Genomic DNA, 27,947 nt, shown 5'->3' on the forward strand with positions numbered 1-27,947 from the left:
GCTATGATTCAATGACTTAGCCTTCGAAACGGTCACATTATGTTACCGTTTTTGAGTAACTTTTCCAACTTTCTCTACTACATCTCTACTTTATAGTTTGGCATGATAACCATTGCAAACTCGTAGCTTAGTGGTGGTTATCATGCGTTGAATATGTGGACCCCTATATTGTCACCATCAAAATGTCCTAACAAATATATGGATAACTTTTGAACCTTAACTTATGTCAAGACTAATGAAACCACTTTTCTGCATAATTAAAACATGGGAAATTGTTTGGAATGGTTATTGTACTTGTTCAAAACTTCTATATATGCTTAAATGGCATTTTAATGCAATATTTCCATCCCAAATATGATGATTTTGAAAAAAGCTAGTAAATATACCCATTTTAAAAGTGTATGCTGAGACCCAACATGTTTCTAATGGCAATAGAAAGCTGCCCATCGTTCTAAGCTTCGATTTGAGTGGTAACATGTGGTTGTACCTCCTGACATACTGTCAGAAATGTGATAAGTGATGACATGAGCCAGCGTCCCAAAATTGAGCTATGGTATCAAATGGGCGCGGCAAGGCTTGGTGTTTCTTTCTTTTCTCGTGGGTGGGTGGAGGGCACCCAGGCAGCCCAGCACCCCCCCCCCCCCCCCCACGCACACACACAGTGCCTCCCCCCCCCCCACACACACGCACACACACGCACACACAAGCTGAGAGCCCCTGATTTTGACCTGATAAATCAATGCACAAATAAAGGCACCTGCTGCATTTCATTTCATTTCATTTCATCCATCCCTCCCTCCCTCCCTCCATCTCTCAATCCATCCCTCCCTCCCTCCCTCCATCTCTCAATCCATCCCTCCCTCCCTCCATCTCTCAATCCATCCATCCCTCCCTCCATCTCTCAATCCCTCCCTCCCTCCCTCCATCTCTCAATCCATCCCTCCCTCCCTTCATCTCTCAATACATCCCTCCCTCCCTCCATCTCTCAATCCATCCCTCCCTCCCTCCATCTCTCAATCCATCCCTCCCTCCCTCCCTCCATCTCTCAATCCATCCCTCCCTCCCTCCATCTCTCAATCCATCCCTCCCTCCCTCCCTCCATCTCTCAATCCATCCCTCCCTCCCTCCATCTCTCAATCCATCCATCCCTCCCTCCATCTCTCAATCCATCCCTCCCTCCCTCCATCTCTCAATCCATCCCTCCCTCCCTCCATCTCTCAATCCATCCATCCCTCCCTCCATCTCTCAATCCATCCATCCCTCCCTCCATCTCTCAATCCATCCATCCCTCCCTCCATCTCTCAATCCATCCATCCCTCCCTCCATCTCTCAATCCATCCCTCCCTCCCTCCATCTCTCCACTGGTCAGCAGCATGTGACTAATTAATGAAATGCAGCAGGTGCCTTTATTTGTGCATTGATTTATCAGGTCAAAATCAGGGGCTCTCAGCTTGTGTGTGCGTGTGTGTGTGTGGGGGGGGGGGGGGGGGGTAGGGAGGGATGGATGATTGAGAGATGGAGGGAGGGAGGGATGGATGGATTGAGAGATGGAGGGAGGGAGGGATGGATTGAGAGATGGAGGGAGGGATGGATGGATTGAGAGATGGAGGGAGGGAGGGATGGATTGAGAGATGGAGGGAGGGAGGGATGGATTGAGAGATGGAGGGAGGGATGGATGGATTGAGAGATGGAGGGAGGGAGGGAGGGATGGATTGAGAGATGGAGGGATGGATTGACAGATGGAGGGAGGGAGGGATGGATTGAGAGATGGAGGGAGGGATGGATTGAGAGATGAAGGGAGGGATGGATGGATTGAGAGATGGAGGGAGGGAGGGATGGATTGAGAGATGGAGGGATGGATTGACAGATGGAGGGAGGGATGGATTGACAGATGGAGGGAGGGAGGGATGGATTGGGAGACTGTGGCTCAGGAGGTAGAGCAGGTCGTCCAATGATCCATGGGTCGGCGGTTCGAATCCCGGCTCCTCCTGTCTACATGTCGAAGTGTCCTTGGGCAAGACACTGAACCCCAAATTGCTCCCGATGTGCTGGTTGGTACCTTGCATGGCTTCCGCCGCAATCGGTGTATGAATGGGTGAATGTAATGCACAATCTATGTAAAGCGCCTTGGATAAAGGCGCTATATAAATGCACCATTTATTGAGAGATGGAGGGAGGGAAGGATGGATTGACAGATGGAGGGAGGGAGGGATGGATTGAGAGATGGAGGGAGGGATGGATGGATTGAGAGATGGAGGAGGGAGGGATGGATTGAGAGATGGAGGGAGGGAGGGATGGATTGAGAGATGTAGGGAGGGATGGATGGATTGAGAGATGGAGGGAGGGAGGGATGGATTGAGAGATGGAGGGAGGGAGGGAGGGATGGATTGAGAGATGGAGGGAGGGAGGGATGGATTGAGAGATGTAGGGAGGGATGGATGGATTGAGAGATGGAGGGAGGGAGGGATGGATGGATTGATAGATGGAGGGAGGGAGGGATGGATGGATTGAGAGATGGAGGGAGGGAGGGATGGATTGAGAGATGGAGGGAGGGAGGGATGGATTGAGAGATGGAGGGAGGGATGGATGGATTGAGAGATGGAGGGAGGGAGGGATGGATTGAGAGATGGAGGGAGGGAGGGAGGGATGGATTGAGAGATGGAGGAAATGAAATGAAATGCAGCAGGTGCCTTTATTTGTGCATTGATTTATCAGGTCAAAATCAGGGGCTCTCAGCTTGTGTGTGCGTGTGTGTGCGTGTGTGTGGGGGGGGGGGGGGAGGCACTGTGTGTGTGCGTGGGGGGGGGGGGGTGCTGGGCTGCCTGGGTGCCCTCCACCCACCCACGAGAAAAGAAAGAAACACCAAGCCTTGCCGCGCCCATTTGATACCATAGCTCAATTTTGGGACGCTGGCTCATGTCATCACTTATCACATTTCTGACAGTATGTCAGGAGGTACAACCACATGTTACCACTCAAATCGAAGCTTAGAACGATGGGCAGCTTTCTATTGCCATTAGAAACATGTTGGGTCTCAGCATACACTTTTAAAATGGGTATATTTACTAGCTTTTTTCAAAATCATCATATTTGGGATGGAAATATTGCATTAAAATGCCATTTAAGCATATATAGAAGTTTTGAACAAGTACAATAACCATTCCAAACAATTTCCCATGTTTTAATTATGCAGAAAAGTGGTTTCATTAGTCTTGACATAAGTTAAGGTTCAAAAGTTATCCATATATTTGTTAGGACATTTTGATGGTGACAATATAGGGGTCCACATATTCAACGCATGATAACCACCACTAAGCTACGAGTTTGCAATGGTTATCATGCCAAACTATAAAGTAGAGATGTACAGCTAGTCAGAAAATCGAAAATAAAATTGCCCACCCTTTGGATGCATAACGCGCAATTTGGGGATTTTGGCTCATGGCCTAAATCAGTTAGACAGGTGAGGAACAAGTAGGTTGACGTGTGCTTCCATGAAGTAGGCTACTGAAGAAAAAAACAAACAGTCAATCAAGTCAATTTATTCATTATTGCTGAATCAGTTTTCTCATGGCACTTCAAGACCGTACCTACGTCATTCACCCAACAGTTCCAAGGACAAACTGTCCTTTTCACAATGCATTATGGGACAACTTCAAGGTATATAGGCCTAAAGGGTAGTGTGATATTCTTTGGTTAAAACAAAAAAAAAATGTTAAAAGGTTAAAGCATTATATTGTGACAGTAATCATTGATAGGGCAGTGGTTTTCAACCCTTTTCATAGCAAGGTCCATTATTTATTTGGCATTTGAGCCACGGAACCACCATTTTATGAGATTTAGCCTCAATATTTTGTCATCATAAGATTTTGTCCACCATTCCATGCTGTGTTGATGTGGTACCGTAGGAGATAACAGGCAAATAACACTTCTTCTACATTATCTAATTGTAAATTAAGTAATGCAGATGTTTAACAATATTTTAACTCTTGAGCGTGTATCCAAATGAACCCATACGGGTCCATGTGGTTTCATTTTACACTCTCAAGAGTTAAAGATCTATAGCCTAAGGGTCCATTTGTTTACCAACTCTCCATCATTTAGCTGGGGACCACCTGGAACCCCCTCAAGGACCACCGGTGGTCCCCGGACCACTGGTTGAGAACCACTGCTCTTCAGCTCTTTAATAAACAGAAAATACATTTTCAGGTAAGTATATATTATTATATAATTATTATACATTTTTCATCAAACTTTTTTTTTTTTTTTTTTTTTTTTTTTTTTAGTCCTAGTAGTACAAAGTAGTAGTAAGGTTGAAATCTATTTTTTGCAAGTACAAATTAATGCGGGTGTTAGAGGGTTAATAAACAGAAAATACATTTTCAGGTAAGTGACACATTTTCAGCCAATCAGGTCAGGATAGAGAGAGAGAGGAAATGAGATATCTGGCTGGAAAGACCTTGGCAACTAGTTAGAGAAAATTTGCGAAATATCAGCCAAATCTTGAATTATCTTTATCATTCATCCTCCACAGGAACACTCTGTGTCCTGCATGGTGATCCTTGGTGATATATGCAGCTAGAAATCCATTCAACATATCGGTGGACGTTGGCGTAGACGGCGGGTGTGGCAGCACCGCATGTGGCATTACCCCCGCTCACCAAGCCTGCCGTGTAGTAAACCCCATCTTCCTTACACATCAGGGGTCCGCCCGAATCCCCCTAAGAGACAGGATGTAAGGATGTATTATATTATAGCCTACTACACCTTTAAATTCATCCTTTCATTAAATTATAGCCTACTACACCTTTAAATTCATCCTTTCATTCTATTATAGCCTACTGCACCTTTAAATTCATCCTTTCATTCTATTATAGCCTACTACACCTTTAAATCAATCCTTTCATTCTATTATAGCCTACTACACCTTTAAATTCATCCTTTCATTCTATTATAGCCTACTGCACCTTTAAATTCATCCTTTCATTCTATTATAGCCTACTGCACCTTTAAATTCATCCTTTCATTATATTATAGCCTACTGCACCTTTAAATTCATCCTTTCATTCTATTATAGCCTACTGCACCTTTAAATTAATCCTTTCATTCTATTATAGCCTACTACACCTTTAAATTCATCCTTTGATTCTATTATAGCCTACTACACCTTTAAATTAATCCTTTCATTCTATTATAGCCTACTGCACCTTTAAATTCATCATTTCATTATATTATAGCCTACTACACCTTTAAATTCATCCTTTCATTCTATTATAGCCTACTGCACCTTTAAATCCATCATTTCATTCTATTATAGCCTACTGCACCTTTAAATTCATCCTTTCATTCTATTATAGCCTACTACACCTTTACATTCATCCTTTCATTCTAGTATAGCCTACTACACCTTTAAATTCATCCTTTCATTCTATTATAGCCTACTACACCTTTAAATTCATCCTTTCATTCTATTATAGCCTACTACACCTTTAAATTCATCCTTTCATTCTATTATAGCCTACTACACCTTTAAATTCATCCTTTCATTCTATTATAGCCTACTGCACCTTTAAATTCAGCCTTTCATTCTATTATAGCCTACTGCACCTTTAAATTCATCCTTTCATTCTATTATAGCCTACTACACCTTTACATTCATCCTTTCATTCTATTATAGCCTACTGCACCTTTAAATTCAGCCTTTCATTCTATTATAGCCTACTACACCTTTAAATTCATCCTTTCATTCTATTATAGCCTACTACACCTTTAAATTCATCATTTCATTATATTATAGCCTACTGCACCTTTAAATTCATTCTTTCATTCTATTATAGCCTACTGCACCTTTAAATTCATCCTTTCATTCTATTATAGCCTACTACACCTTTAAATTCATCCTTTCATTCTATTATAGCCTACTGTACCTTTAAATTCATCCTTTCATTCTATTATAGCCTACTGCACCTTTAAATTCATCCTTTCATTCTATTATAGCCTACTACACCTTTAAATTCATCCTTTCGTTCTATTATAGCCTACTACACCTTTACATTCATCCTTTCATTCTATTATAGCCTACTGCACCTTTAAATTCAGCCTTTCATTCTATTATAGCCTACTACACCTTTAAATTCAGCCTTTCATTCTATTATAGCCTACTACACCTTTAAATTCAAGGCATTCCTTGAGAAGATTTACAAAATGTTTCCTACTACTATTTATACACCAGTAAACTATATGCGTGTGTGCGTCGCTTTAGGTGGACACGACTGCATAGTCCAGGGGCCAATACTGATATTTTCACGAATTGGTACCATTTTGGTGGCCGTCATTTTTTGGTATCTTTGTGTTCCTACATGTCTCTAGTTTATATTTTGGTATGATAACACCTCCAATTCAGTAGCTTAATGCCAGTTATCACTCTTTAAACAAACCTACCCCATATGAAACTGTGATGTGTGTATATCCTTATTATGACTTCTAGACAATACATTTTGGTAACCAGTGGTCTTATAAAGAGTTGATCCTAAGGTACATTTCTCAGAGAATCCATTTCTGCCCACAACGTATTTCTATTGTGCATATTTAATTTGATAATTTGCATATTTGAACATATTAGTGGAAATAACTGCACGACCATAAAATTTAAGTTGAATATGTTCAAAAAGTATAACACATATGTGGAAACAAATAGTAGATATATTTCGGTGGCATTCTGGCAATGTACACAAGAAATATGGTGCTGATCGGCCCAACCATTTTCGAGTTAGTGGTCATAGCAAATGTATACATAATTTGGCTATAGTAGGGCAGTTTAGAGGCTCTAACAGCACCCAAGTGGTATGTTAGTGCGATTAAAATGCGTAAGTTAATTAATCGTAATTAATCGCAATTAGTCCCGGCCCTAATATATATATATATATAGTACAGTTGTCCACAGACTCACTAAAGTTATCAAAATAGTACAGTGGTCTACAGATGCACAGATGCACACAACAGGTTGATGACTACAGGTATTTGGATCTTCTTCCCTAAAGGACTTTCCAAGTAGGAAGGGTATGGCCTGGTTAGCTTGCAAAAATATTTGGTCATCCCAGCTTAGTAAGAGGTTCAAAGTAAAATGATTTAGGACGACCGTCGAGCCGCATTCTACTCTATGGCTCCGAGACATGGACACTTTCAAAGAAACTAGAGAAACGGTTGGACTTACACCTGCCTTCTAATGAGAGTGCAAAATCTCTCTTGGAAGAGAAGAGCCACCCATCGATTTCTCTAATATACGGCATCCTTCCCTGTGTTTCTTCACAAGTCCGATCGAGAAGAAGACAGTTTGCTGGCCACTGCTACAGAGCTGATAATGAGGTTATATCTTCCCTTCTTCTCTGGAGTCCTGCCTCAAAGCAGACTAGAAGTAGAAAACTGCCGTTGCCTGATGTCATCGCTAGGGACACATGCATCAGTAAGCAGAAACTGGGGATAGCAATGAAGACTGGAAAGTCTGGCGTGGCATTGTGAATGTGCATGGCGGCGCGCACAGACGCTGCGGCTTTGAGCTCTCCTTTTCAGTGCTTTTTGTTAGTGTTGTTATGTTTGTCAGTCACTGTTAGCCGTGCAAATCCTGTTTATAGTCGACAGGACCTTTTAGGCATTGGACTGCGGACTGATCAAGGTGATCAATCTGTAAACAATGACTATATTCACTCGCACGACATACCGCGGGACATAGCCCGCAGACTGGGGTCTCCGTGGATCATCATACCGGCAAGCAGGAGGAGGCGAGCTGGCGTCCTCACGCAGCTAAAAAGACGGCCACACAAACCACCGCTTCCCAGCATCTTCCTCTCAAACGTCAGATCCATTGCAAACAAAATCGACGACCTGAGACTATGGACTGCAGGAAATAGGCGCATCCAGGATTGCTGTGTCACGGTGATAACCGAGACCTGGCTTCACCCTTCCATTCCAGATACGGCTATTGAACTAGCAGATCGCACAGTACACCGAATGGACAGAAACCGCGACTCCGGTAAGGGCAAAGGAGGAGGAGTTTGCATTTATGTAAACAACAGCTGGTGCACAAATACTACTACTATTGACAGCCACTGCTCTCCAGACTTAGAGTATGTGACAGTTAAGTGCAGACCGACATACCTCCCACGGGAATTTACTGTCATGGTAACTGCTGTGTACATACCACCAGATGCTAATGCTAACGTAGCCCTTAGTCACTTGTATGATGCTATTAGTCTTCAGCAAAACAGCCACCCTGAGGGTGTACATATCATAGCAGGTGACTTTAACCATGTTAATTTGAAAGTAGTGCTCCCCAAGTTACATCAGCACATACTGTAAAATGTGCCACTAGAGGTGCAAATACTCTAGATAAAGTCTACTCCAATATTAAACATGGTTACAAGGCTATACAGCTGCCACACCTAGCCTCCTCTGACCATATGTCCCTGCTCCTCATACCAGCATACACTCCTCTCAGGAAAAAAGCCCCCCTCACAACGAGGACTGTTCAAACGTGGCCTGATGATGCTACAGAGTAGCTGCAGGACTGTTTTGAAAGCACTGATTGGGACATTTTTGAACATCCGGACCTGGAAGTATACACCTCATCTGTTCTCTGTTATATCAAACACTGTGTGGGCACAGTCACAGTGGACAGGCATATTCGTGTGTACCCTAAACAGAAGCCCTGGATGAACAGAGAAGTCAGAGTCCTGCTGAAGCAGAGGGACAGTACCTTCAGGGCTGGAGACGAGGCACTTTATAAGGCAGCGAGAATCCAGCTGAACAAAGGCATCAGGAGGGCTAAGGCAGCATACAAGAGGAAGATTGAGGACAACCTCAGCAGCAACGACACAAGGCAGATGTGGCAAGGTGTCCAACACATCACCAACTACAAGTCCAGCAACCGCGCTGCAGCCAGCGGTGACGCCTCAGCAGCGGAGGAGTTAAACCATTTCTTTGCTCGTTTTGAGGTTGACACACCGGAGGCTCCACATCTACCAGCGCACAGCAGCAACATCCTCACAGTGCAGGTGCAGGAGGTCAAGCACACACTGCAAGCGGTCAACCCAAGGAAAGCTGCAGGACCGGATGGTGTGACAGGAAGGGTTTTGAAGGACTGCATGCGCAGACCAACTGGCGGGTGTCTTCACCAAGATATTCAACCAGTCCCTACAACAGGGCTTGATTCCACCCTGTCTGAAGTCCTCCACAATAATTCCCCTCCCAAAAAAGGCAAATGCCAGCAGCCTAAATGACCAGTGGCACTTACACCTATCATCGTGAAGTGTTTTGAGAAACTGGTCCGGAGACATATTACAGCTAGTCTACCATCCACACTTGACCCCCACCAGTTTGCATACAGAGCCAACAGGTCTACGGAAGACGCCATAGCGACAGCTCTCCATTCCACACTAACACATCTGGAAAAGCCAAGGAGCTACGCCAGGCTACTCTTCATAGACTTCAGCTCTGCGTTTAATACCATCGTGCCGGGCAGACTAATCCCCAAGTTACTGGAGTTGGGACTCTCTCAGCACATCTGCCTCTGGATTAAAAACTTTCTGACAGACCGCCCTCAAAGAGTGAGAGTAGGACCCCATCTATCCTCAGCACTCAGCGTCAGCACTGGTGCTCCACAGGGCTGTGTGCTGAGCCCCCTACTCTACACTCTCTACACCCACGACTGTACTCCCATCCATCCTAGTAATGCCATCATCAAATTTGCGGATGACACCACAGTGTCTCTTTACAGAAGGGGATGAGACTGCGTACAGGGAAGAGGTGAAAGTGCTGTCAGAATGGTGTAAGAAAAACAACCTCATTCTCAACACCTCCAAGACCAAGGAGCTGATGGAGGACTTCAGGAGGAAGAATATTCAGCCTATCCAGCCTATCCACATCAAGGGAGAGGAGGTGGAAAGGGTCTCAGACTTCAAGTTCCTGGGCATGAACATCTCGGACAACATGACCTGGAAAATGAACACCACTGCACTCCAGAAGAAAGGTCAACAGCGACTGTACTTTCTCAGAGTGCTGAGGAAAATGGACCTAATGGAGAGTGTGCTCCTGTCCTTCTACCCATGTGCCATTGAGTCGGTACTGATCTACGGCATCTCCCTGTGGTTTAGAGTCAGTACTGATCTACGGCATCTCCCTGTGGTTTAGAGTCAGTACTGATCTACGGCATCTCCCTGTGGTTTAGAGTCAGTACTGATCTACGGCATCTCCCTGTGGTTTAGAGTCAGTACTGATCTACAGCATCTCCCTGTGGTTTAGAGTCAGTACTGATCTACAGCATCTCCCTGTGGTTTAGAGTCAGTACTGATCTACGGCATCTCCCTGTGGTTTAGAGTCGGTACTGATCTACGGCATCTCCCTGTGGTTTAGAGTCAGTACTGATCTACGGCATCTCCCTGTGGTTTAGAGTCAGTACTGATCTACAGCATCTCCCTGTGGTTTTGCAGCTACACGGCGGCAGAAAGAAAGTCCCTTCAGGGGGTCATAAACACTGCCCAGAGGATCATGGCATGTCCCCTTCCATCTTTGGAGGACCTCTACAAAAGACATTGTGTAGCAGGAGAGCCAACAGTATCCTCAAGGACCCATCCCACCCAGGTCATCACCTGCTGCAGCTCATGCCCTCAGGGAGGCGCTATAGGGTCATCAAGACAAGGACTAACAGACTGAAGGACAGTTTCTACCCCAGAGCAGTCATAGCTCTAAACACTGACACTTGAACTCTGACACTCGACACTTTATGAACTAAAAGGACTTACTTGCCTTAAATGTTTGTATTTTGTGTTTTATAGATATATATATAAGAGTATTATGTATTTTGTTTTAAATGCACTGAGCTGGTTTGCAAATCAATTTCGTTGTCTCGTACAATGACAATAAAGATATACTGATTCTGATTCTGAAATCCATTATTAAAAATTATGATGATGACAGATGCACTACAGTTATAGTACAGTGGTCTACATAGATTGGTCTACAGATGCACTAGAGTGGTCTACAGATCACAACAGTGTCTACAGATGCACTAGAGAAACCTGAGGCTGTCTAGAGTCAAATGGTATCTCTATCTTTCTCTAAATGTGAGCATGCCACAGTCTCCGAAAGACAGTCTCACCGGTGTTTCAGCCAGCAATTCCGTAGGTCTCATAGGGGTAATAAAACATAAAAAACACACTTTGGACTTAGCAGTTGAGACGAATAAGAGTTTAAGTCCATATTTATTATCCATAATGTATACATTATGGATAAGGGGTCAGGACAGCTAGGCCTTTTCGGGGAGGGGTCGACTTAAGTTATTCGTCTCAACTGCTCTATTAGAGGTCCTATGGAATATTGGATGACACAAATCCAAACTAGAAATGCACTCTGTCGAGCTGCCAACTTGCGCATTGCACACATGTAGGCCATGCATGGCCTACATGTGCGCAAACAGAGCGTGCCATGAGGTGCGCTCACCACTGCTGGTACGACTGCTGCTCTGAGTCCTAAAGCTCTCTGCTGCTGTCTAGGTTTGAAATACAGCAGTGGTCAGTGGTCCCTCATTGCCCGGTGGAGTACACCGACATACACACATACACAGCCGATACATAGCCCCTATTGACCTTATACCAAATTTGAAACGTACTTTAGTTATGTCATCGAGAACAGTGGTTTCTCATTGGCTGGTGGAATGTACCGACATACATACATACTTGGTCCCTGATTGGCCAAGTGACGCCACTGACATACATACATTCTTGGTCCCCGATTGGCCGAGCGACACCACAGACATACGCAACCGATTACAGCACTTGCGTGCTCTGCTTGCGCATGTAATAAATAGGGACCCCTCTACTAAATGTTTTCTGGTTATTTTTTGCTGTTTCTGTCCTGAAATAGAGTTAAGATGCGCTTGAATCTTAATATTAACCACTTTAATGAATTCATTGGGTTCAAATCATATAGAAAAAATTGGCCATTTATCATTGTATGTTGTTTACTTCAAGAGTTATGGTTCTATTATCTGGTTATGGTTATTATCTGATTATGGTTCGTTTTGGGGATAGGTGTAAGAAATGGTTCAAATGAACCCCTTGTGACATTATTTGACCTGGACATATTAACTAGACACCATAAGGGTCTTAAAAAGCATGTGTTAAAAAGAATACACCTCAAACATGTTGTACAAAGAAGTATAGATTTGAACGTTTTCTTGTAGTTTTGGACTTTTTGTCCTGCAATGGAGTCAAGATGTGCTTGAATCTTAATAATAACCACTTTAATGAATTCCTTGGGTCCAACTTATATAGACAAATATGTTAATTTGTCTCTGTATGTTGTTTACTTCAAAGGTTATGGCATTTTCTGTTCTCTCAATCATACGGTTCATTTTGGGGTAGGTCAGGTGTAAGAAAGGGTTAAGATTAACCCGCATGGGACATTAGTTGGGGCAACAAGAATAAATCGTAACTAGACACCATAAGGGTCCCAAAAAAACATGTTACGAAAACATGCCACTTGGGTGCTGTTAGAGCCTCTAAACTGCCCTACTATAGCCAAATTATGTATACATTTGCCGTTTGGCCGATCGGCAAAATATGTACATTGCCAGAATGCCACCGAAATATATCTACTATTTGTTTCCACGTATATGTTATACTTTTTGACCATATTCAACTTTAATTTGATTGATCGTGCAGTTATTTCCACTAATATGTTCAAATATGCAAATTATCTAATTAAATATGTACAATAGAAAAAAGCTGTGGGCAGAAATCGATTCTACTGAGAAAATTACCTTAGGATCAACTCTTTATAAGACCACTGGTTACCAAAATGTATTGTCTAGAAGTCATAATAAGGATATACACACATCACAGTTTCATATGGGGTAGGTTTGTTTAAAGAGTGATAACTGGCATTAAGCTACTGAATTGGAAGTGTTATCATACACGCAGCAAATTGTATATTTGCTGCGTTTGCGTTCACGCTGCGCTGTATAGCAAGGAACCGCAGCAAGGAACTTTATCAATGTGTTCAATTCATGAACTACACAGTGAAATATATGGTGTTAAAACTATACATTTTTATAATAGCCTACTCCCATAAACATAGACAATCCAATGATTGGTGTTCTCATGTAAAGCGCTTTGGGTATTTAGAAAAGCGCTATATAAATCTGAGCTATTATTATTATTATTATTATTATTATAAATGTATTATTAATATGCCATGTTTGCTACAGTTTATAGATCATAGATCATGCTGAGCTATGTGTTGAAGTTTGAAGTAGGCCTATAGGCTATTTGAAGAAGACGACACAGACCAAATATTCTGTACACTGCAGTGTTTTTTTGTTTCCTTAAAGGACCACTCCACTAACCTGACGCTGCCAGATGGGGGCGGTATTGGGTAACCATGTTCCCCAACACAGCACTCATCTGGGATCTCTCAGGGAGTTGAGCTGACAAAAATCCGTTCTGTACCGAACCAATCAGCGTGAGCTAAGGGTGGGATATGTGCGAAACCGGATGTGAAGCTATATAGACACGTCAATATGATTGTTTGTGTTTGCAGGCCCACAGGGTGATAGACAGACGGTCCCATCCAATCATCTACCAAGTATCTTGAAAAAAAGGAACAGCCCCGTCATTGAATTTGCTTCCGCGATCCCAGATCCCAATAAGCTGTGAAACAAATTTGTGTAGCAAGCTTCTTGGATCTGGCAGCGTCAGGTTACCACTTCACCACTTTTCAACCTATCTTCATATAATAGGTCCTCACTAATAATCATGATAAAATGGCATGATCTTTTTCTACTCAGTCTGTGTCTCATAGGAGGGCTGTGGGCAGTTTAGAAACCGTCTTCCAGTGACATCATCATTAGGCAGATTTTTTTTTAAACAAGATTTTTTTTTACAAAAATGGCAGACAGGATTCATTTTAAGTTGCAGTATAACATCCTGGTGTGAAGGTGACCTAATACACTCACGCACCCACGCACACTTACACTACAGGAGCCAACTTTTCCCAACTTGTCTCCTGCACAGATCATGGTGTCGTCCATGTAGCCATGGAACTCCTGACAACGCTCCTCAGACATCACGGAAAGCTGGCCATGTGACATGTTGTGTGGGTGGTCAGCTGAGGAAGAAGAACACACACACAGACAGCTCAGCTAAAAATCCTTCTAGGACATTAGAAGACCTATAAAAATCTATAATGAACAGAAGAACACACACACACAGACAGCTCAGCTAAAAATCCTTCTAGGACATTAGAAGACCTATAATAATCTATAATGAATAGAAAATAATAAAATAAAAGATAATAAGAATTATTAATTTCAGCTTTTCGTCCCATGTATTGTTATATGGAGCATATAGGCATATAGCAGTAGCGGCAAATGTATGGTGCCACTCACAAATAGGCCATATAATATATATATATATATATATATATATATATATAATAATAGAATAAAGAACTCCAGAGACAAACTGCATCATATACCTGCTACATTATACGATACATATAACATAGGCAATTATACCTTATATAGACTAGTGCAGCTTTTATTTAAGGTGTGATTAGTGGTTGGATACGTACCATCTTTAGTTTCGCCCCATCCAGCGACCACACACTCCTTTCCATCGGGGAAGAGCTTGTTTGGCAGACAGGCATATTTAACATAGCTGGTTTCCTTGGCACAGAATGGGTCATCGGTGACTTCCAGCTGGAGTAATGCTGAGACACAGGAAACAGAATAGAACAGTAAATAATAATACGGCGGTGGCTCAGGGGTAGAGTGACTGGATCGTAAACGCAAGGTTTCCAGTTCGAACCCGGGGGTCAGGGGATCTTAGTATAATCTGATCGACAGAAGGAATTGACTTTAAATGTCGTGAGACATGGCTAAAGCATTTCCGGGGGTCCCCAGCCCAAAAGGTTGAGAACCCCTGATATAGATAACATCACCTGTACCACTTGTTATCTAGACACCAGTAAGACGCCCTGAGGGCGAGACGCCGGGAAGCCACCTCGCTCTAAAGGGCGAGGTCTGCATTTTCGGGCCTGTTAAGAATTCTAGTTTTCGCCGGCTGCCGGGCACGGCTGCACTATTAACTTTGGGGCGGGACCGTCTAGTTTAAATGGACGGGTATCAGTCAAAAGGGAGACATCGAAGAGGAAGGATGTCACATGCTCCATCCCTGATGATGTCACGTGGTCCATCCCACCCGGCTAGGCTATGCAATACCCGTTGTACCCGTGTCAGAGAACCTGTTGTACCCGTGTCAGAGAACCCGTTGTACCCGTGTCAGAGAACCCGTTGTACCCGTGTCAGAGAACCCGTTGTACCCGTGTCAGAGAACCCGTTGTACCCGTGTCAGAGAACCCGTTGTACCCGTGTCAGAGAACCCGTTGTACCCGTGTCAAAGTTCTGTGTCAGGGTTGCCCAAATATGGAGTGTTGGTGTGATGTCAGAACAGGCCAGCTTACTCGACACCGGGCACTGCACTCCCTGTGGGGGTGTGGAACGCGTGTGGCGAATCTGAAGTCGGTGGGGCGGAACGGTTCTCGAGTTACGTGCCTTACAGCCGTCCGTACACACCAGTGTTGTTTTTGGCAGCAAATTTCTATTTTAGTTTTAGTCAGTCTCTTGATTAGTTTTCACTTGGTGAATTAGTGTTGGTTTAGTTTTAGTCGACTAATTGTCATGAGATTTTAGTCTACTAAATCTGCGGTCGATTTAGTTGACTAAAATGTATTTTGTCGGACCTTGATACCTTGAGAATAGCCGATCTACAGACAGACAGACGTACAGACAGACATACAGACGTACAGAGACATACAGACAGACGTACAGACAGACAGACGTATAGACAGTCAGATGTACAGACAGACAGACAGACGTACAGACAGACGTACAGACGTACAGACAGACAGACAGACAGACAGACAGACAGACAGACAGACAGACAGAGATAACACCAGATTAAGATAAGAAATCAGCTCGTCTGGAAAAGAAGACATACAGTAAAGTAATGGCCTCACCAATGTCATTAGTAGCAACACCAATGTTGCCTATCATCCTGTAACCCAGATAAACAAAGTCTCTCTTCACGGAGATGACCTGTTCTGACTCTTCTTCGCTCCCGATGTCCACTCCCCCCACGACCACCTGCATGTCCTTGGTGTCGTTACTGGAGAAACAAGCAAGTCAGTAATTAAGACCACCTGTGCATGTTAGCACATGTTAGCATTTAGAGCAGCTCATGTTAGCACATGTTAGCATTTAGAGCAGCATTACCACATGTTAGCATTTAGAGCAGCTCATGTTAGCACATGTTAGCATTTAGAGCAGCTGCTCATGTTACCACATGTTAGCATTTAGAGCGGGTCATGTTACCACATGTTCGCATTTAGAGCAGCTCATGTTAGCATTTAGAGCAGCTCATGTTAGCACATGTTAGCATTTAGAGCGGGTCATGTTAGCACATGTTAGCATTTGGAGCAGCTCATGTTAGCACATGTTAGCATTTAGAGCAGCTTACATGCAGTGAGCAGCAGTGAGGACCCAACAGGACGCGATGAGGACGCCTCCACAGGCGTGTCCGAACGCCTTAGATGAGCCTTTGGCTCTGTGCTGCAGGGACACCTGCCACGGATGGTCTCCAGGACGGGACAGAGTGCCTCCGCTGATCCTGAGTTTATAGTCGGTCGGGTCTGTGCGCCTACCGCACTGGCCTGGGTCAAATGGAGACAACTAGAGCATGAGAGCCAGGGAGAGAAGTGTGTGTGTGTGTGTGTGTGTGTGTGTGTGTGTGTGTGTGTGTGTGTGTGTGTGTGTGTGTGTGTGTGTGTGGTACATGAACATGCATTTTGTAGGCTAATGTAGGAAATTCAATTTGTTTTTATCAACCATTATTTCGGAAATGACCTGGTCATGTATGATGCAGTCTGACACATCGATGTTGTCAGTTACTACTGAGTAGAAATGATCTGGTCATGTATGATGCAGTCTGACACATCAATGTTGTCAGTTACTACTGAGTAGAAATGATCTGGTCATGTATGATGCAGTCTGACACATCAATGTTGTCAGTTACTACTGAGTAGAAATGATCTGGTCATGTATGATGCAGTCTGACACATGGATGTTGTCAGTTACTACTGAGTAGTCGGATGTCAAGAACTTCCACAGAAAAGGTAGTTAGAATTTCAAGGGAAAGTGTAAAACATTGTGTTACCGCGGCGCAGTGTTTAATCGCCTGGCAGAGACACTCTATAGATATGATCAATTAAACTTACCGTAATATCAAAAAACAACAACAGCCATTAAGTTATGATCAATAATGTTTTTAGAACATAGTGAATTCTAAGTAATTGTAACTTGGCAGGGATTCATCGTTTGGCAAAGTGCCGTTCACCATTTAATATGCAGGATTTACACACTGCTTTAGCTCATATTCATTGCCATTTTAAACTGTATTTTCTGTACGTTTGAAACAGCTATGGTTTGTGTTGTGTGTATAAACACTGCATAATAATACCCCACTTCCAAACAAATGGTGTTGGTAGCCTACTTGTGTTCTATGAACATCGTTTATTAATTAATGGCTTTTTAAGCGTAATCGATAGTTCATTGAGGCGTGGAAGGCAGAAGGTTATTATATGTGTGTATGTATGTATATATATATATATATATATATATATATATATATATATATATATATCCCCCACCTCCCCGGCCTCCTCCCTGTAGTTCTTATTCCAGGCTTTACGGGATATTAATTTATTGTTAATTTTGTTGAATCATGTGTTGATTTTATTACTGTGTATTTTTGTTCATGGATTATTGTATCTTTGGCTCTGCTCTGGGGAGTCGTTGATATCAGAGCTGTGTCTCAGTGCACAGATAATCAGATAATGTCTCGGTACGCAGATTATCCGATATCACATTAGCAGAGCCACACCGCCATACTAACATGCAGTAGCTTTGCAATAAATGGTTTATGGTCAATCTGAGCTGAAGTGTAATAATAATAATAATAATAATAATAAAACTTTATTTGTATAGCACCTTTCATGACATGAAATGCAGCTCAAAGTGCTTTACAGAACAATGGCGAATAAAAAAGAAAAGCAAGGCAACGACATTAAAAAACAAGCAGTAATGCAATACAGTGAGGACATGGATAACAAAAAATAAAAGATCAATTAAAAGCAATGTTGTAGAAGTGGGTCTTGAGCTGTGCTTTAAAAATGTCTACAGAGGCTGCCTGACGAAGGTAGAGTGGGAGCTTGTTCCATGCCGACGGCCCGTAGAAGCAAAAAGCTGCTTCCCCGTATTTTTTTGTTGCCATTTTTTTAGGCAAAGCGAGCAGGCCAGCAGTGGAAGACCTTAGGGGGGCGGTTTGGGACATATTTAGGCAGGCAGTCATGTAGGTAGGAAGGTGCGAGACCATTGAGAGCTTTATACAAAAGTAGAAGAATTTTAAAATCAATCCTAAAAACAACCGGAAGCCAGTGCAGTGAAGCCAAAACTGGAGTAATATGTTCTCTCGTCTTAGTTCTAGTTAAAACTCTGGCTGCTGCATTTTGGACAAGTTGTAATCTGTCAGTTGTTTTCTTAGGCAGTCCTGAAAAAAGTGCATTGCAGTAATCAAGCCGAGAAAAAACAAAGGCGTGGATTAGCGTTTTTGCATCGTCCAAAGACAAATAGGCTCTGATTCGTGCAATATTTCTAAGGTGAAAAAAGGCAATCTTGGTAACATGATTAATGTGTGAATTAAAATGCAATTCAGAATCAATAATGACCCCCAGGTTCTTTACTGTACTGTTACTTTCTACAGTCAGGATGCCAAGTCTGCTTATTATTGATTCTTTCTGCTCGCTAGAACCGATTATGAGAACTTCTGTCTTATTCTCATTTAGCTTGAGAAAGTTCTCACTCATCCATTACATTACCATACATTTGATGCTAGACAGACAGGTCAACAGCGGGTCTAAAGCACAGGGATCACCTGGAGCCACAGAAAGATATAGTTGGGTATCATCAGCATAGAAATGAAAATTGACTCCGTGATTGGTAATGAGTTCACCCAATGGCAGTATGTACAAGGAGAATAGCAGAGGACCAAGAATCGAGCCCTGTGGAATACCAGAACAGATGTCGTGTTTGTCTGAGTCAAACTCGGCTAGATTGACAAAGTAACTTCTGTTTGATAGGTAGGAGGAAAACCAGGACAGGGCCGTACCAGACAGGCCTATCCAGTGCTCCAGACGCTGTATTAAAATTGAATGATCAATCGTGTCAAATGCAGCCGTTAGATTTAGAAGTAAGAGAACGGATACATGTTTCTTGTCAGCAAGATCATTCATTACTTTTACAAGTGCTGTTTCTGTGCTGTGACCTTTCCTAAAGCCAGATTGGAATTTGTTATGCACATTATTGTTCTGTAGAAACACATCCAATTGATGAAAGATGCATTTTTCTAAAACCTTGCCCAGAAAGGGTAGATTTGAAATGGGTCGATAGTTACCTAAAACAGAGGGATCAAGATTGTGTTTCTTGAGTAGGGGCCTAACTACAGCAGTCTTCAGTGAGTCTGGAAAGACGCCTGATTGTAGAGAGCTGTTTACATTTTTTAGGATATCTCCAATCACACTGTCTAAGACCTCTTTGAGAAAGGTGGTGGGAATTGTATCCAATGAACAGGAGGATGATGTCATCTGTGATATGGTTTTGCGGAGTTCGTCTTCATCAATTGCGCAGAAAGATAATAGGCTCCCCCTGGAGAGATCTACCCTGGGACCATTAGCTGCTGTTTGAAGGTTTGAGCTAGCAGCAGCACCATTCATAATAATATTATGAATGGTGCTGCTTTTTTGATAACAACATTTTTAACATTAGAGCTGATATTATCAGCTCTAATGTTAAAAATGTTGTTATCAAAAAAGCATGCAAACTCATTACATTTAGCTTTAGAAGCCGGGAATGACTGCTTCTAGGACTTCTAGGGGGTTAAAAGTCGTTCAATGGTAGAGAATAGGAAGTGTGTCAATGAACTTTGATGATGTGATGATCTGGGATCATTATAGTGTATGGTTGGGATTATATATATGAGTATCTATCAGAAGTTCTCATATTGTTCTCGACTACACAGTACTAGGGTGGGGGGGAGTGGTTGCCTGTGTGTTTTCCCTAATCCTCCGCAGGTGGACTGATTGATGATTGACACCTGAAGCTGGCCCGTCTGTCAGGGAGTGATCGGCCCTGACTGGCTGTCGGTCTAGAGTGGGAGTGCTCCTGATCACGGCTCTCCCTACTCACCTACTATATGAGTCAGTCTGTTCCTGGAAGGCGCTGGGGAGACAGGCCGGAATCCTCTCTCTCCCAGCCGCCACACTGACTGTGGACTTTTGCTTATAATTATTCCTTAGTTTATTCCCTTCGGAAAGGAATTCGTTTGTTTTCAGTTGTAGTGTTCATTTGTGTCTGTTTGCTAGGTATTTTCTTTTGATTTTGACCTATATTCTGTAAAACATTCGTTAATTCGTTATTTAATTCATCTCTATATAAACTAGAAAGCAGTTCCTGTAGAAACTGCGTGGGCTCGCGTAAAATGCATTGTATAAAGTTATTGCCGTGTCAAGTTTGAAACTCGGGGACCGGAGTAATGGTGTTACCATTGGTGTTCTAAATCCATAATCAAAATTTCGGGACTGTAGCATATTGTAAAGAAAAGTAGAAAATGCATTAAAGCTTAAGTAAAAGTTAAAAAAAAGTATGAAAAGTATGTGGAAGTAGTATGATGCCCAAAAAGTGGCAGAATAAACTAAGTAAAGTATTACTGTCTACTAATGATTTGTAATGTATGAATAATGCTTTACAATGTATTCTTGATTATTTAGGAAAAAGGTAAAAAGAAAAAATACATCAATGGATATGAAAGCATGAATGAGCAGAAATTGTATTAAATAGCATACTTTTACATTTAAAAAAGGGTCAAATAGCATATAGGCCTTTCTTTAAAAGCATAAACACAATGATTATTGCTTTTTCTTTATTTAAAAAAAAAACAAATCTAAATGTAAAAAAAAGAAAAAATCTTTATTAAAATGTTTTTATTTATTTTTATTTTTAAGTATAAAAAAAGTTTAGTTTTTTTTATTTTTAAGTTTTATTTTTTAATTTATAGCTGTGTAAATGCCAGCCAATAGGAAGACAGAGGGGTGGGGCTTAAGCAATTACAGCGTGCTCCTATTGGTGGTCTAAGTCCATGGAACAAGTTTCAAGACTGTAGCATGCTGCAAACAAAATATATAGCTGTGTAAAGGCCAGCCAATAGGAAGACAGAGGGGTGGGGCTTAAGCAATTACAGCGTGCTACTATTGGTGGTCTAAGTCCATGGAGCAAGTTTCAAGACTGTAGCATGCTGAAAACAAAAGTTAGAGCTGTGTAAAGGCCAGCCAATAGGAAGACAGAGGGGCGGGGCTTTAGCAACTAAGCAATTACAGCGTTCTCCTATTGGTGGTCTAAGTCAATGGAGCAAGTTTCAAGACCGTAGCATGCTGCAAACAAAAGTTATAGCTGTGTAAAGGCCAGTCAATAGGAATACAGAGGGGCGGGGCTTAAGCAATTAAGCCATTAAAGCTTGTTCCTCTTGATGGTCTATGTCCATGTACCAAAGTTTAAGACTGTAGCATGTTGTGAACGAAAGTTAGAGCTGTGTAAAGGCCAGCCAATAGGAAGACAGAGGGGCGGGGCTTAAGCAATTACAGCGTGCTCCTATTGGTGGTCTAAGTCCATGGAACAAGTTTCAAGACTGTAGCATGCTGCAAACAAAATATATAGCTGTGTAAAGGCCAGCCAATAGGAAGACAGAGGGGTGGGGCTTAAGCAATTACAGCGTGCTACTATTGGTGGTCTAAGTCCATGGAGCAAGTTTCAAGACTGTAGCATGCTGAAAACAAAAGTTAGAGCTGTGTAAAGGCCAGCCAATAGGAAGACAGAGGGGCGGGGCTTTAGCAACTAAGCAATTACAGCGTTCTCCTATTGGTGGTCTAAGTCAATGGAGCAAGTTTCAAGACCGTAGCATGCTGCAAACAAAAGTTATAGCTGTGTAAAGGCCAGTCAATAGGAATACAGAGGGGCGGGGCTTAAGCAATTAAGCCATTAAAGCTTGTTCCTCTTGATGGTCTACGTCCATGTACCAAAGTTTAAGACTGTAGCATGTTGTGAACGAAAGTTAGAGCTGTGTAAAGGCCAGCCAATAGGAAGACAGAGGGGCGGGGCTTAAGCAATTAACCAATGACAGCGTGCTCCTATTGGTGGTCTAAGTCCATGGAGCAAGTTTCAAGACTGTAGCATGCTGCAAACAAAAGTTATAGCTGTGTAAAGGCCAGCCAATAGGAATACAGAGGAATACATTTGATTGGCTGAGTAGGGAATGTGTACCGCAAAATTTGTGATAATGGGCTTGGCACGGAATGTGATGATGTATGATGATAAGAGCGCCTCTCACTTCACACTAAGGTCAGATTCTCACCTAATACTTCGGTAGACTCAGATCCGTATGGGCGGGGAAATTGGAATCTTGCATATTTAATTGGCTGCGGTTTGCCTTCACACTGTCATTCACAGCAATTGGAAACGCAGCAGGGGGGACCTTTATCAATGTGTTCCATTCATAAACTATAGCCTACACAGTGAAATCTATGGTGATAAAATTACACTCATAACGTGCATGTGTCGTGCCGTCTGGGACCCCCCCCCCCCCCTCTCTCTCTCTACGCACGCAGCCGCCACACACTGTTCTTTTGGGCATGGAGGCACAGCGCTGCATGAGCGCACTGATATAACTCCCCAGTCCCACACAGTGACAGCACTCCATGTTTACGGCACGCACAGACAGACAGACAGACAGACAGACAGAATATTATGTAGGCTATAATACACTGCAGTGTTTTTATGGGCTTATGGATCAGGGCTTCAGTCTCCTTATTCGACCACGTCTATCCACAGTAACGGGACATCTTTGCGCTGCGTAAAATATGCCTTCTCCGTCTCCAACTGTGTTCAGCTCCTCACCCGCCACATTATGTTTGCTTCATTTCCTTTATTTACTGCGGATTGCATTCACACCTGCACCGAATCGTAGTCAAGTGCAATTCGAAGCGAAGCGAAACCCACGTTTTTGGGCGGAGTAAAATGCGGTTATTTGCTGCGCATTAGGATTCGAATGAGCCTTCACACCTGCCAAACAAAGCGCACTTTCTGACAATGCGCAGCAGGATTCGTTTTAATCGCAGCAAAGCTCTCTGGTATGAATGTGACCTAAGTGTGATATTTATTTTATTTTACTTTCATCAACTGGAATATAGGCTATTATCAGCTAACAGCCTATAGTAGCTGACAATGACGTTATATATTCCCTTCTTCTCTGGAATCCTGCCTCAAAGCAGCAGAAAACTGTCGTTCCCTGGCCTGATGTCATCGCTAGGGACACATGCATCAGTAAGCAGGAACTGGGCATGGCAATGAAGGACCGGAAAGTCTGGCGTGGCATTGTGTGTGTGTGTGTGTGTGTGTGTGCGTGTGTGCGTGCGTCTCTGTGTCACAGGCACGTGCAGAGGGGGGTGGGGTTTTTATTTTTTTTGGTATTTATTTGGCCACATAACTAAGGGGGCATGTGATGTGGGGGGCCAATACAAGCTTATGTGGGGGCCAATTAGGGCTTGTGTGGGGGGCCAATAAGTGCCATTGGCCCTTCAAGAAGAACATTTGACAAGTAATGATAATTCCACTATCATAATGAATTATCTTTTAATCTGCCATCAGTCAGTTTTAGTTTCAGACTCATGAGAACATATAGCTTATTTTACTGTCCAATGACAAGGGACGGACTACCCCCAAAAATCGGCGCACTAATTGTGATTTTTTCATATAATTGTATATTTGTACAAATGTTCTGATATGAATTGAAAATGAAGGACCTTAATGTAAATTCTAATAATAATTATTATTATTATTATTATTAGTAGTAGTAGTAGTAGTAGTAGCCTACAGTAGCCTACAGTAGTAAGTGCTGGGTTATCAAATAATAATAACAATATTAAGTCAATTTGTCATGTCTTCATGAAACAAGTCAAAGTTATTCACCTTGAATACAGAGGACGAAAACTTTCAGCTTTCATTGCACACGCGGACCGCTATTACTGCAACACCAGTACCACTTCCTGCACTTCCTGGAAAACTCTCGTCTCTGGTAAGTTGTGGCTGTGTTGTGTACCGTCCGTACATACCCAGCTAGCAAGTCATGGCGCGCCGCCGACGTGAGGCGGTCCCCGCGCGCCGCGGATCGTGTCCTCCGCCGGGCGCGTGACGCGACGTGGGCAAGTCGTTCATGATCAGCGTGGGCCACGCGCCCCAACGCGCGTGTAGCCGGCGCCCCGCTTCTCTGCCGCGACTCGAACGTCAGCTACGGACAGCAGCAGCAGGACAGCGTGAAGCTGTCTTATGACACCCCCCCCCCCCCCCCCCCCATATATATTGCGACCCGCACCCCTCGATTCTCCCCCATGCTCACCTCCCTCCCACATATTTATAGAAACATAATAAAGCAGCAAATGTATACTTAATTTTAACTTTATTAGGAAAAAAAAAAGTTACAATGAAAACATTTATACAGCCATGTTAAACATAAATAAAGGCACATAAACACAAAAAAAACATGGAAATATTTTAAAACATACAAGTTTAGAATACAAGTGGTTGATTTTTATGTAATTTTGCTGAGAATGCACTTAAGGACCACACTTTGAGAACCACTGGCTCCTAAAATCTATAAAACAGTAAAACACCAAATTTCCTGAAACCACCAGGACATTGTTGGATAAGATTGTGTCCACAATTTTCCAAGAACCTATGTTTCTATATCAGTGGTTCTCAAATTATGTCATGTCAAGGACCCCAGAAATATATGAAATTGGCCGCAGACACCTATCTGAAAATATGTTGTTCCAGGGACTACCCAGAAGCAAAGAGGAGTTAAAAACGTTTGCTCTGAAATAATATATATTCAAAGATTTGCACATTTTCAGGATAAAACAAAATAGACCTACAAGCTCGTAGCGCGGTCCCTGGAACAACATATTTTCCTAGGGTTTTCAGAAAACAGTCATACCATTTAAACACTTTAACCATCATTTTAAAAGCCGTTAGATTGTTGGCAGATTTACAAGCTCACGAGCTTGTAGATTTGCTTTTTTTTTTTTATCGTGAAAATGTGGCCCAAACCCAGTGAACGTTTTAACTCAAATCTGCGAGGATTTAGAAGACATTTTGTGGAATCAGTTCTCAAGTTTAATTTCTTATGTCTATAAAACACAAGTCTTTTCTGTGTGGTTAGTTATGTAGGCCCAATAACAGTTACACAGCAATAAACAGAACACACAATCGAGATTCACCTTTTGAGCAAGAAATCGTGCAGCATACATTTGAACCCTTTTCATGCCAAAGTTATTCAGCATTTGAGCCACGGACCACCGTTTGATGAGCTGCCGTTTCCTTCCTTTATGAAGCCTGACTGTTGGCCGCCAGCAGAAGTTCCAGGATGCACCCTATCCAACGTCTCCGGCTCTCAGACCCCAGGTCCCCGTCACTGAAGTCCAAGATGCCCTGGTTTTAGCCACTTTAACCATTATTTAAAAAGCTGTAAGCTGTTGAAAACGAGCTTGTAGATTTGCTAATTTTGAAACATCGTGAAAATGTGGCACAAATCTGTAAATATATATTCTTTTGCAGCAAACGTTTTAACTCATCTGTGCGGATTTAGAAGACATCAGTTCTCAAGTTTAAGTGCTTAAGTCTTTAAAACACCAATTCTCTTCTGAGTGGAGTCAGGAGTTTCTGAGCGTAGCAATGTGTGTATGTCCCCGTGTCTGTATGTCCGAGCACGGAAAGCTGGGTGCGTTCCTTGAGGTCTGGATGTTGCGGGGACCCCCACACGGTACAATGCAGGCTGGGTATAGAGGGTCAGGGAAACCCGACTGGTGGTAGCCTTTCCAGCAGAGGTTGAAGTCGATAGGTCTTCCTCCAGCGAAAGTTCGTCTGAAATCACAGAATTAATTAAATACATTTTTTTCACCTTAATCATTTCTCTGTCTTGTGATTCATGACTTAACAGTTGCCCTGTGGGTAAAAACCCAGCCATTTTCTAATTTCTATTCCTGTGCTAAAATGTGAAAATGTTCTTACCATTTTTATTATCCATTTTATTCATCCATCACCATCATCTCCACTTCCTCCACGTGACCTCATCTGTAATTTGAACAAAATCAAATACAAAATTGATATGGATTGCATTTGTATAGGGCTCACAACACGTGAGCTTGTAGATCGACTATTTTCACCATGCAACCAAGTGTAAATTCAGGCATTCTGAAATAGGCCTACCTACCATCACTGCTGTGAAATGTGGGATAACGTTTTGATGGCTGTGAGAACCACTGCCTTAACCCATTTAGACCCGAGGACGCATCTGTGTCGCCTCATAGGTTTTAAACATTATTTTAAAAGCTGTTAGCTGTTGAAAAATAGCAGATCTACAAGCTCATAGTGTGGCATAGAGTGCCACAGTACTCATCATAATACACCTCAGTCATTTAAAATGTACACAGTTACACATTGTTGGGTGCCAATTTGCTGTCCTTGGTAAAAATGAAAATGAACAATTACCTTAAATTAAAGAACGATGTCTCAGCTCTGTACAGCATGTCACCTTGTCTGTAAAATGAAATCAAATTCAAGTCAAAATTATTTCAAATGTAACAGCAAACTTGAGGCAAGAGAGCTTAATTGTAGCATGCAACCTTAATTCAGTGGTAGAAAATGTTCTTACCGTTTGTACGCCCAACAGATCCAAGTCCTGTGTCTGAAATCAGTAACAACTAAATGGTAAACATTGTATGTACATAAAATCAATTTGATGAAAACAGAAGATCTACAAGCACACAATGTGCTGCGAGCTTGTAGACCAGCTATTTTCAGCATGCAACCAAGTGTAAAAATCAGGCTACGAGCAAGCAACGTATCAAATCTGATTTAATTCGAATAATTATTATGACTTTTATCAACATAAGAAGACGTTAGAAAAGAACATCATGATACATTATTATTGTTCGCTACTAAACCATTTTACTTACTTCTGATATGAGGTTGCTTTGTTTCCCCCAGCCTCCACCGTCTGGGTCGATCTTGCTGGAATCTTGTTTGTCTGTAAAATTAAATAATATAAAACACCGTCCAACGGAGCTATAGATGTTTTTAAGCCACGTCCAAACAATAGATTAGCTAGCTAGCTAGCTGCTAGCTAGCTAATCTATTCCCTCTAGCTAACGTTAGGGTTACGTGCACAGATAAAGATCACGTGTAATTACACTACACACAGTATATATCAGATATAAAAATACACTGACCTTTCAACTGAATTTCTCCGGATAAAAACGGCGAAATATAAGCCTTTGTTGTGGAGTCCTCGACTACAAGTACTTCTGCAGCTCATTGCTCAAGACAACAACAAGTCAACAACAAAGCAGCCAGCCGAGAAGCCTGAGGCTGCAATGCATGCCGGGTAAAGCGTCCCGTGTTACTATAACAAATATACAAATATAACAAACTAATACAAATATACAAGTATAGTCCCTGGACTCCCTGCTGTACTAAATATTATTATTATTATTATTATTATTATTATTATTAATAATAATAATAAAATAATAATAATAATAATAGGTCACTATTAATGAGTTTATACAATAACCGCATAAGAATAAAAACTAAAACAAGGCAAAAATTTATTTATACATAGATGCACATCCATGCCTGAGAGAGAGAGAGAGAGAGAGAGAGAGAGAGAGAGAGAGAG

General features: G+C 42.3%; 1 protein-coding gene and 2 long non-coding RNA genes across 3 annotated transcripts in view; 1 reads left to right on the plus strand and 2 right to left on the minus strand.

Annotated features, from left to right (window-relative positions):
• Positions 1-4,514: 4,514 nt before the first annotated feature.
• Positions 4,515-27,947, minus strand: part of LOC310872691 (plasminogen-like) — a gene marked incomplete at its 3' end in the record, with an annotated part of 198,382 nt that continues 174,949 nt past the window's right edge. The window contains exons 10-14 of the mRNA XM_083784734.1: positions 16,569-16,761; positions 16,069-16,217; positions 14,623-14,760; positions 14,024-14,157; positions 4,515-4,718 (exon numbers count right to left, since the gene is read on the minus strand). Of these exons, the coding sequence (XP_083640860.1) occupies positions 4,515-4,718; positions 14,024-14,157; positions 14,623-14,760; positions 16,069-16,217; positions 16,569-16,761 (818 nt within the window). The remainder of the gene's footprint in view (positions 4,719-14,023; positions 14,158-14,622; positions 14,761-16,068; positions 16,218-16,568; positions 16,762-27,947) is intronic.
• LOC310871991 lies at positions 25,350-26,173 on the plus strand. The gene is made up of 2 exons (XR_014570329.1): positions 25,350-25,672; positions 25,755-26,173. It is a non-coding gene; the product is annotated as an uncharacterized lncRNA (long non-coding RNA).
• LOC310871990 lies at positions 25,649-27,601 on the minus strand. Its single transcript, XR_014570328.1, has 6 exons — positions 27,499-27,601; positions 27,226-27,296; positions 26,922-26,954; positions 26,759-26,806; positions 26,279-26,341; positions 25,649-26,131 (listed from the first exon to the last, which is right to left on the minus strand). It is a non-coding gene; the product is annotated as an uncharacterized lncRNA (long non-coding RNA).

Source organism: Protomyctophum parallelum (genome assembly GCF_964188405.1).
Source record: "Protomyctophum parallelum genome assembly, chromosome: 15".
NCBI classification, from domain to species: domain Eukaryota; kingdom Metazoa; phylum Chordata; class Actinopteri; order Myctophiformes; family Myctophidae; genus Protomyctophum; species Protomyctophum parallelum.